At 46.7% G+C, this 15,342-nt stretch overlaps 1 protein-coding gene across 2 annotated transcripts in view; it reads right to left on the reverse strand.

Annotated features, from left to right (window-relative positions):
* Positions 1-15,342, reverse strand: part of LOC144094108 (uncharacterized) — a 409,816-nt gene that overhangs the window by 135,088 nt on the left and 259,386 nt on the right. For both annotated transcript variants that reach the window (XM_077628022.1, XM_077628021.1), the window contains exon 3: positions 7,376-7,578. In XM_077628022.1, coding sequence (XP_077484148.1) covers positions 7,376-7,578 — 203 coding nt within the window. The remainder of the gene's footprint in view (positions 1-7,375; positions 7,579-15,342) is intronic.

Below are 15,342 nucleotides of genomic sequence, written 5' to 3' on the forward strand. Positions count from 1 at the left end.
CAGACTTCTCGAGCCTTGAGATCGATTAGTGAGAGATTAGTGAGTCTCCAGGGGCGTCCTTGCGAACATCCGTCGCACTCGGGTGTAGCAGAACTGTTGCCAACAGACCTCACCCTCGGCCTCTGCGGCGTGGGCGCCGAACAAAATAAAAAAGTTCCGGGGCCAAAAGTAGACGAAGTGCAGCCTCCCCAAAACTTTCCTTGCTTTCACCGCGTACCAGATGTCGTAAACTTCGCGATCCACTTACTCAGCGTTTTCGAGGCACCCGCTCTGTGTTCAGGGCGCCACCGTAACCTATTGTTTCTACTACCGTGTTTTCCTGAGCGACTGCAATGTTGCCTTGGAGCATTTGCAGAAACAAAACACATTGAAAGAAAACCAACGAAACGGGAAGTTTCGTAACACTCGCCGCAACGCCAAGCTGTACAAGACATACTTTCCGCTTAAAGCTGCGCTTTCTCCCGTGCCGTGTACGCTCTTAGCTTTTTTTTTTGACGAATAAGTTTACAGACGGGAACTACCGAGCCAAGCACCTTTCGCTCGCATATTTTAAACTACAGCTTTCTGCGAAAGACCAAAACAATGGGGACTTCTTCGCTTGGGGCTAACGCGTGAGGGATTCTCAAGCGAGGATGTACTGACACCAAAAATTACTGGCGTGCTTCGAATATGAAGGGAATGCCTCATCGTGAGCTTTGTTGCGAGGTTTATTAAACATTCCCTTTTTTTTTGTAGCGATATAGCTACATTACGGTAGCATTTCGAGCCTCAGCGTGGTGGCGCCGCCACGCTGTCACGTGGTTGGCCACGTGGCGCGGAGAAGCTGCGGGCGCCGTGGCTCATCACATGGTTCGTCGCGTGTTGGCCACGTGACCAGCCACTTGGTGCGGAGCAGCTGCTGCTGCCGGCGGCGCGGCGCGCTGCCACAGCTGTGCTGCCACCGAGCTGCCACAGCTGTGCGCATGAGCCGTGTCAAGTTGGACGAATACGAAGAAGGAACGCCAGGCGAAATGGAGCGGAGAAAGACTGACTGCAATTTAACTGAGCAAGTTCCACTCGGCCAGCTGTAGCTATCGCGCCACTCCAGGTTTAACCAGAGCTAAACCAACGCCAAGTTTTTTTTTGTAATGACACACCTACTCATTAGCATACAGTAGCAAGGAAACGCATACTCTAGTTCATCTTTATTCGCCTAGAAGTAACGCGATTTGGTGGCCTAGGGGTTGCATGCTCACCTCGCAGTCTGAAGGTTCTTAGTTTAAACCCCGCACCTTAGGAGGAAATATTACCTATCCTTGCTGTTGACATTACTATCGCATGATCAACTGCTGACGCCATGCGAGACGATGCTGGCGTCACTGGGTTGTTTTCAGACCACTGCTGCTGGTCAACGCCGCCTGGCTTTGTTACCGATGAGCAATATCATGCTTGCTCATTAAAACAGAAGCGCTGACATTTACACCACGTTTTTGGCCTGGGAGACTTCCCCGGGTAAAAAGAGGGCGCTTGAATACTGAGCGTTGATAACGACTGGCAAGACTATTCGGAAAGTCAGTGGCAACGACTGTACAAAAAGTTCATGCAATTAACTGTTTGTACACGACTAAGCTACTACCACTGCTAATGTATACTACCATAGGAGGCATACAGACGAAAGCCGTCGGGAACGCAGCTTTTGCACCGCGGCAGCGCAGGTGCCTGCTTACTCAGCCTCTGGTTCTTTTGGCTGCAACCAAGTGGCGCATGACATTCAATAATAGCGCGTTGACATCATCCATGATGTAAACAAACAAAACAGAAACACTGCAGAACAGAACAGGATATTCCGCTAGGCTTATCGCCGGCTGGCCGCTCTCACGGATCCCTGGTAATGCGCCATGGAACATTCAGCACACCACTAGATCACTCCCATTATCTCCAGGATGGTCAACACGGAGCAAAACCTAGTGCTGCGGAAGCACCATGGAACCCTCGGGCCTGAACCACAGCCTTTGATTTGATGCTTTTGCGATATAAAGTCATGAGACTTGTGCCAGACGCTCTACAGGAGACATGCCACTCGGCGTGAAAGCGCCGTGGCGGCGCATCGGTCAGACGGCACATCCTCTCCCCTGAATGGAAGACGTCAGTCTCATTCAGAACATATAAAGCTTAGAGGATCGCGAGTTTTTTGTCACCCTGTAGTACACAACCAGAAGTCCACCTCGACAGAAGTCATGTTTATAGAGAAAGGCGACGCTGGGGTCTACGGCGACGCAGGATGTGGGCAAAAAGCAGGCCGCATTCCAGGTGGCATCAAAACATTACAACAATGCCACTTTTTGTTATGATCAGACGCTATTGCATTGTTCTTCAATGCTTTTTTAGCGTTTGTGAAACATAGCAAATAAGCTTTGGAATAACAATCTCATAAATTCGCGTAAACATTTAAACAACATGTGTACAACTTTCGCTAACGTGGTAACCCTGGCAAGCCAGACCCGGCAACTCTGAATGAACACAACGTCAATCAACGCTTTGTAGAAGCATGAGGCAACCAGGGGAGGCATGCACTGCAAAGCCCCCAAACTAGTACATTCAGCTCATACGCGCACCTTCTGATGCATATCGTGGCCTCAAACTTGTATAGCTAGCCGTGAAAGGTGCTGTAAGTGAGAGTGGTGGATTGATGCAGATAATGCTTTAAAGTACTGGTAATTTGGTTTTAAATTTATTGTTTGAACTTCATAATAACATTACATTTTTTTATCTTGTATTGTAGTCATCATTTTAGCATAAAAAATAACATTGCGAGCGCTGTAAAAGCACAATGTTTAGTTTTTAACGTTAAGATTTAAGTGTTTAGCACGCAACATATAAGTTATTTGTTAATTTTTAACATAATAGCTTGCTGTTGGAGTTTTCGGTTTTCATTTATTGCAAATTCTTTTTCGGTTCCTTTCGACGAATATTATTTTCTACGGAGGTATTACTACTTCTTTTCGGTGGTAAATGCGCTTTACTGATTGGTCAAAAATCAGCGAGAGTTTATCTCGGACTCAGCATGAATAGTCGATTTAACAGTAATTAACGCAACAAATGGTCGTCCGTGAGAGCTCCGCACGTGGATGAAATCTTATGGACCGCAAGAAAAAAAGTACCCAGAATGAAGTGGTGGAACCGTCAGACAAAGCCGCTGCTCTTTTAAGAACTGGGCTGTAATAGTGTCGATGGGTTGTTGAGCTATGTGTGTCTGGAGGGCGGCGATGCATCCCGTGGTCTCCATGATGATGGCGGCGATAGAACTGCCACTAAATCTTTGAGGTATAGCCAGAACATACTTTTCGTAACTCTCATGCATGGTTTCGCGTCAGTGTTCTTACATGCAGTGAAGAAACTGCCCTGATCTGATGATGACATTCAATTTACAGCACTACGCCGTCAGACGATGTCTGGCGGGGATATGTATCCCATCGTCCTGTATAGGGGTTGCTATGCTTGAGCACGCATTCCGCTGGCATCCATGGAAAACCAGCGCCATGTGCCCGTCATAGCGCAAAGCAAGCCCGGACTCTCACTCATGCCGCGGCTTGCTGCATGATTCGTCCAGACTCTACACGCGCAACCCCCCCTTTCCTCGCTAGGGCCGGCTCTATACTCATCCAGCGCTTCTCCAGCAGCCCTTCCCCGGCCGCGAACTTTGAACGGCCGAGCCCCTCTCGTCCATTCTTACAATTCAAACGGTGACCAGTGGCGTGATTTGTTTCGAGGTGTTGGAGGGTTTGAACGGCTGGCTGCTGCAATGGTCCCCGAGGCTATAAAAACCGCCACGCTGAGAGGGAACAGGAGACAGGGAGCAGACGGCGACATCAAGCGAAAGAGACGCTCTCCCGGGCATCGCCGTGCTGCTTTGTGCGAGGCCGTTGTGCTCTCGGCCCCTATGCCGATTATGTAACGCCCTTTTATATGAGAACTTGTAGCGGGGCGTGTTGGTGCATATTCAGCAAAAACACAGTAGTGACTGGTTTGGGCCCGTGCCTTGGTGCACGGGTAAAAATGAAGCTGTATAAGCGATCTTTGCCAAATAAAGCCTGTTGCAAGTAAAGCGCTCGTCCTTTTCCATCACTAAGTCCATTTTCGCCTTTAACGCTACTGTTGCCTTGTATACATGTATACTGTACATGAATGTTTTGTTGACTCACCGTCGCTTTGACCGTTTCATCGCTGAGCTCCGCACAACGGTGGCAGCAGGCTGAGAAGCCCCAGTAGCAACAGTGGTGACAGGGTAGGATGCCCAGTCCTAACAGCGTGTGACTCTAAAGGCACAACAGCCTCATTTAATGCAACGTTACCACTGGTTCGCGATACCCCTGGCTCTTTCATCTTTGTTTTTCGCTCGCGTTGTTACATACTTTGCAGCGCATGCGCGCACGTTCTGTGCACAAGCGTTTTATTTTTTCTTGGGCTCTGTGCATGTCGCTCTAGCCCGCCTTGTTTGCTGCAGTTTTTGCAGAGGCACGCCCCTTTATATTCTCTTTTGCTTAATGACGTTTTCGTACGCGCTTGACCTGTTTTTTGCGCTCTTATTAAATCTCGTTTGGCTTCATGTGTCGTCATTAAAGTTGGAAGTGGTGCCTCTGTCCTGTCGTCTACGTCCTTTCTCTGACTACGTTAATTGATCGCACACTTAAATCAATGCAGCAGTCAATTATTACAATTTTGTTAACCAGTTTACTAGTTAACACAATTAACCTGTTTGCTGGAGTTTGCCACGAGTGAAATTCCTATGCCACAAAAGCGGCTTTATGCCTTGAAAAGCCTATTTTGAAATATTACTGGCGGGATTTGGAGAGTCACCCTGTATCTATAACACAGTGAACTATACAATACAGTGTAAGTTTCGCCCCTTTGGAGCATGATTTTGACGGTGGATCTCAGGGCTTCACACAATTTATTTCTCTAAAAATCGCAATCTGCGACTCTACGTCGTATAAAAGACAAGACAACTTAAGGAGAGCGACACCATTGCCATGATTTCATTCGCCAAGCCGAAGTATCATTTACAGTTCGTGGGCCTGGTGATAAATTTGTTAGGGAAACAGCGCGAAAGTCATAGAGGAAAGGGAACGAAACAAAGGATGAGCACTTAAAGAGAGTTGGCATGTTAGTATCAGTTCTACTCCACTCGGTAATTTCACGCCTTCTTTTTTTTACAAAAATGGGAAGGACACTTAAGCTCCGCCTTAAGGGTATGACGTGGTAGCGTAATGGGTTAATGTCCGTTTAATTTAAATTGGTCATTCTCGACTTTACATTCATAGATCACTGGGAGTTCTCATACCACTCCTTGCGCAGTGGTCCAGCCGTTAAGCGATGTGCTACTGCTATGCGGTGGCAGACGCTACCGCCGGTGGTGCTTGTGCGACTCAGGTCTATCTTCCCGAGCAGCCTCTCCCGACAGATCATTAACTGCCACCTACCACGATGAGCAGTTTACTCACAGTCAGGTAGGAAGGTTGTGATGACGCCACAAGGTTACGTGACCTAGGTGGCCAACCTGCCTCCTACGTTGCTTCTCTGGGGATTCTTCGTGAATTTTTCGTTCCCGATCAATAAAGCCGACGACGCCGACGGCGGCGCTGGATTTTCTTTGGGCATTGCTGTCCGTGCAAGGTTTACACCTACTGCCACAGCGCCAAACAGAGGCAACGATACAAGGACTAACGTAACATAAGCTCTGTGTTGTGTTAGTTCTTGTTTCGTTGTTTGTGTTTATAGCGCTATGGGAGTAGACGTAAACATCCTCATCAGTGCGTGGTTCACCTTTCTGCAGCGCATTAAATAAATCACCGACTATTCGTTAAGTATCGCTTGGGTCCAGGCTAGTCGGCATGAAAAGAAGTGTTATCATATGCAGCGAACGAATATAGAAACATTACTAGAGCATGGAGGTATTCCGAGGCCTGAATTGGGAACAGTCGGGGATAAGAGTTAATGGAGAATACCTAAATAATCTGCAATTCGCTGATGACATTGCCTTGCTGAGTCACTCCCGAAATGAACTGCTAAGCATGATCAATGATTTAGACAGGCAGAGCAAGCCGATGGGTCTGAAAATTAACATGCAGAAAACCAAAGTTATATTCAACCGCCTAGCAAGGGAACAGCAGTTCTTAACTGGAAGCGAGGTGCTGCATGTGGTAAAGGAATACGTTAGGGCACGTAGTGACAGCTGATCCGGATCACGAGAGGGAAGTAACAAGAAGGATAAGAATGGGATGGAGCGCTTATGGCAGGTTCTCTCAGATCATGAATGGCAGGTTACCAATATCCATCAAGAGAAAAGTGTACAACAGTTGTACCTTGCCGGTACTCACCCGCGGGGCAAAAACGTGGAGGCTAACGAAAAGGTTTCAGCTTAAGTTAAGGACAACGCAGCGAGCCATGCAAAGAAAAATGATAGGTGTAACGTTAAGGGACCGGAAGCGGGCAGTGGGTTAGGGAACAAACGAGGGTTATTGACATCCTAGTCGAAATCAAGAGGAAGAAATGGGCTTGGGCAGTGCACGTAATGAGAAGGCAAGACAACCGCTGGTCCTTAAGGGTAACGGAGTGGATTCCAAGAGAAGGCAAGCGTAGCAGGGGCGACAGAAGATTAGGTAGGCGCATGAGATTAAGAAGTTCGCAGGCATAGTGTGGGCGCAGCTTGCAAAGGACAGGTTTAACTGGAGAGACATGGGAGTGACCTTTGCCCTGCAGTGGGTGTAGTCAGGCTGATGATGACGATGCTGATTAGAGCATGGGGATTTCAGATATCGCAGATTTATGCTGAGGAGTTCCTGCTTATTACACAGTGATTATTCGCAGGATCCCAGTTCTCTCGCAGTAATCGCAGGTGATTATCACGTTGAAAGTTATTTTGTTCATTTCTTGCCCTTCATTACTGCGTGTTGATGTTTTGCCTTGCATATTTTTGGTGTGCAAAGAGGGCTGCTGCTCTTTCGTGCTATAGTTGGAAGCGGTGCCTTCTTTTGCGTATGTATATTTGAGACCGTCGATTACCGTTTGGTCACGGGCTCAAACAGTATTGTAAGAATGCGTTCAAAAATGAAGATGTGCGCAGTAAAAGTTGCCATGTGTTCACACTCTCGTGGGTAGCGTGCTAAACTCGGTGAAAGATGTCGCTGTGCTGGTCGCTATCATCTAATGATACCTCAGAACAGTGAAGTCTGCGACTCGTAGTTTTTGTGCTTTGTAGCAACCTGGGTTACCGCAACCATCGCCAGGCGCACGGTGACGGCGGTGGTCACAAGGGCGGCGTTAGTCACGTATTGACACTTGACCATCAACAACCGGCCAGAAAAAGAAAACTACAGGCCGGCAATATATGGCGCACCTGAGGGACAGCGTGCTCCGCTTGAGGTCGACGGCGAGTTTCGTGAGCCGCTGGACTAACGCCTGCAGCCAGCGCCGCTCCTGGACGTCCTTGGCACGGTGCAGCATCTGCACGGCCTCGCTGAGCAGCGAGGAGGTCCTCTCGGTGAAGAGCCGCGGGTAGCCACGCCAGGAGGCCTCCGGCATCGACAGCGCCGCCCCGCCCTGAACGCACAGGGACCAGAGGCAGAGAAGGACGGTTGACGCAACAGTACGAACAAGGCGGACGCATTTGTTACGTACAAGTGGTAGAGGCAGTTTAGGAAGATTTACTTTGGTGGGGGTGCCGGCTACTGCGACCGCGGTTCAATTTTACGCCGGGCTGACAAATGCGTATTGAAATTTCTATCACAGCAGTGGCTGCACGGCCTGGAAAATAGAAAAAATTCCCCTATGCACCTGGGGTTTCGGTGACTGTTTGTTTCCTTAATATGTTTGTCAAACGAGCCCCTTATTTCATTTGTTTGTCTGCTAATAGCTTAACGGGGGTCTCGGTTCTGGCAGTCTTGATGCCATAGGTAGCATAAGAGGGCTCTCGCACAGTTTCTGCTCTCGCCATTAGATGACGTTCTACGTCAAACTTGCGGTATTACAGGACATACTACGTCCACCGCTATGAACGAGGGTGGCGCTGGTGAACACTCTCATGGTTCGCTTACACGCAAAAACATAAATACCCACGAAAACAGCAGATTGGACAGCCGTCGCCGTAGCTCAATTGGTAAGAGCACCGGACGCGATATTCGGAGGTCGTTGGTTCGGATCCCACCAGTGGCATGGTTGTTTTTTCTGCTGGTTTATAAATAATTTTCTTTAAAGGCAATTGATTGGCACTAGAAATTAAAAAAAATAGAAAAAATTCCCCTATGCACCTGGGTTTTCGGTGACTGTTTGTTTCCTTAATATATATATGTATATATATATATATATATATATATATATATATATATATATATATATATATATATATATATATATATATATATTTCAGGCATGGGCCTGAATGTCCGGTTATCTGCGTGTCTGGTTGATTGGACATGAAACAACGCCAGAAGCAGGTGCGAAATACAGCTGTTCCGGCATTCGTATCACACGAAAAAAAAAAAACCCGTAAGCGTCCCGAAACGCAAACTGCTTAAGTTTTGTTTGTCCATTTGTCGATTTTCTGTTTCGTCGTAGTGTTCACCGTTCAAGGAACATGAAAAGAGAGCGTATCACTTCATAGAAGAAAAATAAAAGCCTCTCTGTACACTGAGAGCGGAATTCAAATTTCAAATTCAAATTAAAAAAGCGGAATCCAAATCCACCCCGGCGTAGAACTAGCAAAGCCCGCTTGGTTACGCGCCTCGAACCGCCGCAAATCTGCAAATGGTGCGTCTGACTGATATTTGTATGCAAGAACCAGGGTCACGTGCTCAGCGACAAAGAATTGGGAACTGGCTGGTCGGGCTGGACGATTAAAAAGCCAGCAAGTGTCTTGAGAACCTGGAATGCGGCCTAAGCATGGCGCTAGTGCAGGACACTTGACTGCTAGTAGCAACGGCACCGTGTGCGGCCAGACGCGATCGCGAGGAGAGGGCCGCACACGACTCAATGGCTGGTGAAGGACATTGGGCGAACGTCTCTCGGTAGAAACCAGGCCAACTCAAAGAGTTACTCGAAGAGTTACTCAAAGAGAGGAGCTGGCGGCATCTATGAGCCGTCCTAGAGTGTGCGACAAAGCCAGTCGGGTATTCAAAGATCACACTGCTTATTGTTGTAGAGCACCACACCTATCACGAATGGGGTAATATTTATTTATGCATTGGTTTACGCCAAAGCGCGGGTCGATCTTCACTCTATAACGAGCACTGAACAGATGGCAAGAACCAGATTTTTAGGCTCACTTTGGCAGTGCAAGCTCATCTTTCACCGTGCTGGGACTTCAAAGATATTCATCGTTCGTGTCCCGGTAGCTCCATATATGGATACAAAGTATGGGCAGATTACTGAAAATATAGCGGAAGTTAAACGGGCTCTGAAAAGCTCTCTCAATATAGGTGCGGTATTCCTTGAATATTGATGAAGCCGCTTCGAAAAAAATCCTCCAGCAGTAATTTTTTAATGCCTTTTGTAGTAGCTATCTGTGGTTAAAATTTGAATTTCGGCGCCTTCGAGCCTTTGCCTCTCCTCTCGCCTCTTTTTGCACACTAAAAGGTCGGTGATCCTCCGCCTGCCGCCGACTTGCGAGGGCATTCCCCGGGTGTGTGTGTGTGTGTGTGTGTGTGTGTGTGTGTGTGTGTGTGTGTGTGTGTGTGTGTGTGTGTGTGTGTGTGTGTGTGTGTGTGTGTGTGTGTGTGTGAAGGGGGGGGGGAAGGGTTACTCTCTAGTCCGTCGTAGCGGTCGACTGGCCGCGACCGTGGTAGCTGCGTGACGTTTTAAAGAATCTAACCAATAGCCATGACCCGCCGCGGTGGCTCAGTGGTTAGGGCGCTCGACTACTGATCCGGAGTTCCCGGGCTCGAACCCGACCGCGGCGGCTGCGTTTTTATGGAGGAAAAACGCTAAGGCGCCCGTGTGCTGTGCGATGTCAGTGCACGTTAAAGATCCCCAGGTGGTCGAAATTATTCCGGAGCCCTCCACTACGGCACCTCTTTCTTCCTTTCTTTTTTCACTCCCTCCCTTATCCCTTCCCTTACGGCGCGGTTCAGGTGTCCAACGATATATGAGACAGATACTGCGCCATTTCCTTTCCCCAAAAACCAATTAAAAAAAACAAATAGCCATCTCTCAACAGACTTCCGCAGGTGCAGGCTACGTAGGAGGGCGCGCGCGTGAAAAAGTCGCCGGAAAGGACTTGCCAACTTTCGCGCGCGATTGTGGGTTCCCTGCTGCGTGTGGATATGTAATATTCGGCTCAGGTGCTCATGAGGAGAGACTGTAGTCATTGAGCGAGTTTTCTGTACTCTGTTAAGAAGGTATTTCAGAGCCCCTTTAGTCTGTGATGAAAATTCAAATAAAGTAGTTACAAGGTGACGCGGGAGCAATAATAAATGCTTCCAACACTTTCCTTCTGATTTCTGATCAGTTATTAGTAACCTATTCATAATATGATGCCACACATGTCCTCGCTACTATTCAGAGGGTTGAGTGTTCGAAGTTTCATAGGTCGTGCAATGAACGGAGTTCTCCAGAAGCCTGTTCTGCAAGCTACTGCGGCCATAAAGAGCTTGAAAACACGACAAACAACCGACAAACAGTAAAAATACTTCAGCGAAGTTGTTTGAAAGCGGCAACAAACAATCACACGGCTTGCGGAGACACAGTTAAGAAAGAAAAAATATCCTTCGCCAGAAATGCGCACGCTCCGCCATGCCGTGTGGCTTGTGTCGCTCTACTTCGAAAAGTGTGGTAAGCAGCCTGCAGTCTATATATGAAATAGAAGGAACACAACACGGTACTCACGATTAAATCACTATTAAAGAAGACATATAGAAACAAAAAAAAAACAAAACTGCTGCGAAGGTTCTTTTTCCTGCTATCAAAGAGCAAAGGCATAAATAGTGTAGAGTCACGTCCCGTCTAAAAAGCGATTTCACCTCTGGAGAGGGCGACCTATGAACAGGTCGGACAGACGCTGCCTGAATTCGCAATATGTAAGGCCTCGATCGCCTCTCTGATGGTGATCGACGGTGGCACTTTTCACAAAAGAGCCTTACCCACTCGCCAGACTGCTCTCAATAATTGTGTGGCACTTTTGACACACTAACGCTGTGGGTTCCAGAGCTGCCACTGTCAATTTCCGAAATCACGAAGGGCGGCAGCGTCAAGGCAGTCCAAAAGCACAGCGGCAATCACCTCGAGCGAATCGCGAAATGACCTGCTTTTTCTTGAGGAAGGAGGAGCTTTTGTCTTTAAGACATGTTATTTCCGCTTCACGCATGAATCTAGTTAACGCTGTCGCATTCCTTTGTGCGAGCGGATTACTGGGTACACTCCGCACAAGCAGACGTATAACAAAGTGCCCGTATGCAGTGCACCAGTTAACTGACTCTTTCAGTGCAGCGTAGAGCGTTTAGTGACTATGCACTGTCCAGCTGCTTTTTCCTGCATTGAAGGACACTACGGTTTTGTTAACTCTACTTTAAACTTTGCTCCTATGTCGCTGCAGTCTCGAAATTACTTACTTCTTACTTCGGGACGGCTTTTTGCTTTTCCGCCCTTCTGCAATGAATGTTTTTTTTACTTCAGTCATTCTCAAACAACCGCCAAGAGGAAAACGCGAACTCTCTTTATTGCGCCCAGCCAAGCGGCGATGAAACCGCACCCCTTGCGCACTCTTCTTCGGAGGTGCGAAATGACGGGGTCAGTTTAATTTCCTGCCCCGTCCTCTCAAGACTGCTGGAACGTGAGCAAAGAAGCGAGCTCCTCTAAGCGCCTGCGCGACGGAAGGTAGCGCCGTCCGGTGTTTGTCTTTAATACGAGAAGAGCAAAAAAAAAAGAATACAGAGAGAAACAAGATACCTTACAGATACATGAGAGGGTGTACCCACCGGAGAAAACAATTTTAAAGGCTTTCAACGGACGAAGAACGGACACCGCACTTTCTTGTGCTAGGAACTGTCAATTTCTGGCGTGAGCACTGCGTCGTCCGCCTTGTCTCGCAACGAAAGGTGCCGAAGTTCTCCTACTGGCAAAATGAAATGTGCTGTCTCGAATGAGCTTAGAACGATCGGGTGATTCAAACTGCTCTGGCAGACTACCTTGAGTTTACGCGCTCAAGGTTTGCGAATTGAGGGGTGGGCCTTACGACTTTGAATTAGTTTTATATTTTTCCCAAAGGGGAAGAAATTGTCTTGCTCACCTGAATAAACATGTGAAAAATATGAATATCCCGCAGACCGGACAAAAAGAAACGTGGTTGCTGTCGCCACTCGAGGAGTATTACGCTGAGAAGTTCATTTGTTACACCGTACCTGTCTCATCTGTTATAGGTTAAAACAATAAATCCTCGGGCTTTTGAAAATTAAAGTTATGTTATAAAAAAATTTGGTTTAAATCAAAGTTAATGGTTAATAGCTAAATTGTTCTCATTTTTACAGCGATAGCTGTTAGGCGACCGTCCCTGGCTTTCTCGTCGCCTTCAGCGTAGTCGCCGAAACCAGTGGGTGCGTTAATATCAATGTCACGCGACGTTAATGTCACGTGCTATCACAACTACCACTAAGTTTACGTAGTGTTGTTAGTTGTTTTCTACTTTCTACTTCTGCTATGAGAAATTGAAAAAAAAAATGTACGATTTTTCTATGGTGTATAGTGCTGAATTCAAAAGCGGGTATACAACCTCAATGTCATCCTTGTGAGCTTTTTAGTCTTGTCTTGTCCTCTATTCCAGGGAAAACAGAAAGAGCGGCCGATTGATCTGTGGCTTTTGCTCCCTGACATCGTAGAAGAACAAAAAAATTACAGGACGATCTGAGATCTGACGGAGCAATTCTGCGAAAGCAGTTGGATTTACTTTACGCGATCACTATGATGAAATAGCTTCACACAAGCGGTAGAATTTTTCCGCAATGCGCAGGTGCGCAGCGGTGGGTTGATGGTGGCGTAGAGGGGGCGGCTTCCCGCCTAGGGGACAGGAGTGGAGACGTGGGCGATGCTTCTGGACGGTAGAGTTGGCTGGTGGGTGGTGCAATACGCCTCTGGAGGGCGAAGTTGGGAAAAGAAGGTGGATAGAGGATGATGGTGGGTGGGTGGGCAGTTCCCTAGCAAGGGATTGCGGTGGGGAGGTAGCTGGCGGATGGCGCTTCTGGAAGGTGGAAGCTGCACTTTGCCACGCTACAGGCAGACGCCGGCGTTTTCGGATTGTGACAGTGGTATTGCTTTCGCAGTAAAATTATATGAGAACGTGGATGCTTTGATACAACGTAAGAAACACTCAAGATGTATGCGACGTTGTGACCCTTTAAGGGCTACATAAGCCGACCGAAACAATTTCGTCTCGCGATTAACCTTCTTTCGTATCTGGTGCCGCACCCTGTCCTGCTGGTAAAACCAAAAAGCAGGCGGTGAAGCCAAAGGGGCAGAAGCAAGTATATGTGGCTGCTTAGCTTAGCTATTTTTCCAAGAAACCTCGAAAGATACTAATAACGAAGGCACAGAAACTGTTCTCAAAAAGTGGCTAGGTAACTTTCAAAACCAAGTGTAAGCTCCACGCCGAAATCAAGACCTAGCGGAATGTGCCGAAACGAGCTTAATACATTAGGCATGCGTAAACTGATTAAAGTTCACCTTCCGGTTTGTGTCTTTTGCCGTTATGTTTTCTGCACGTTTAGAGTGCGTTTTTTACTTGTTTGAAATCTTTTTCTTTTCATTTTTTCCCACACATGTGTCTACATTTTGTCTTGCGGTTTATGTCCATTTAATTTAGCATTGGTAGTGAAAGCACGGCATAAAATGTTTTGTACATCAGGCAGAGAAATTATGTGCCGGACAATGAAGCACGTTATTCGGTGGGCGTGGCGGTACATTGTGTCAGCAAAATGCTTCTCGTCCAAAGCCGTCAATCTGTATGGGACAGACCCCAACAGCTCAGACCAAGCAGTGAGGAAAGCACGAAGACCATATTAACTGGATCATATTTGTTCAAAAACACAGTGGTAAGAAAAACCAAAGTAGTAACGAATATATATGTCGGATATTTTTTCCCCAAATAGTGCAATTTCAGAGGTTATTTTCGCATTTCGCAAGGTGGAAAATACATTGATACATACTACATGTATGGCAGGAATAAAAAAACAGCAAAAGGAAACGAAATTCATAGCAGAGCATGAGATCCAGCGAACTGTGGAAATACGAATATGACATGAAGTGGTCGCACTAAACATCCCCGATCAAGGCGCGATGATAAAAGGTCGACAGTCCGTTTATCATCGCAAAACTACATCGTTAAACTATATATTTATTACAATAATAAAATTACACTTTATTCCCTTCATTAACCATCCTAGGAAAGAAGCAGTACTGGAAGCAATTATAAAAAGTGAAATTAGGAGTTATTTTTAGAGCATGCCACTGTCTTGTAGCACATTTTGTAGGAAAATAAATTGTATGTGAAATGTCTACATCGTAATTACCTTCGATTAAATGTCCAAGCAAGACTTTTAGGTCCGAAACACTTCTTTCGGTTAAAATGAAGATTTTAGCGTTCGCTAAAAGTAATGGTACTTAAGTGCGCTCAAAGCTGTTGTACGCAACTTTGATCGCTTTTTTGTACATTTTCAAACTAGTTAATGCGTTTCTAAGTGCAGGGGTGCCATATTATAAGTCTTATGATAGTAGAATAGGCATAATCACTGTTCTTGCGCCAGTAGTCTTCGATTGTTGCTTTGAAAATCAGGATGAATGAATTAATGAAGGAACCATGTCAGGAGCAGCAAAACAAAAAGCGTAACTCAAGATAACGATATGCAAGCAGCTTGGCAAGAACAGAACAATCACACTGCTAGAAAGTGAAATGAAGCTAGATAAGGAGCACACACAGATAGGCTGGCACGCATGCACGTAAAAATAAACACGAAAAAAAGAGCTGCTTCTCGCATTCACTATGTATTGTGTCGTGATAATAAAAGAGGCAGCGTTACATCGCAGGAAGTTCAGCCGTCTTTTATGAATGCATTTTTTTTTGTTGAGAAATTCTAGAAACCTAAACCATACTCAAAACGAGTGAAGAATTACACTGAGAAAGCCCTTTGCTCAAAGCTTCGGCAAAAGGTTACCGTGACGATGGAGTCAGAAACTAAAGAAAGACCTCTCCAAGGATTCTGGCGCCCGTCCAAGCTGCAGCGAAGCAAACAGAAGAAGCCCTTTGTGCTCTGAGCTTTTAACGATTCCGACGAGTCGTTTTCGCTTCACAAAACCGGAATAAAAGCCCCGCCTGACGACTCGTCT

This window comes from Amblyomma americanum, chromosome 6 (assembly GCF_052857255.1).
Source record: "Amblyomma americanum isolate KBUSLIRL-KWMA chromosome 6, ASM5285725v1, whole genome shotgun sequence".
Lineage (NCBI taxonomy): Eukaryota > Metazoa > Arthropoda > Arachnida > Ixodida > Ixodidae > Amblyomma > Amblyomma americanum.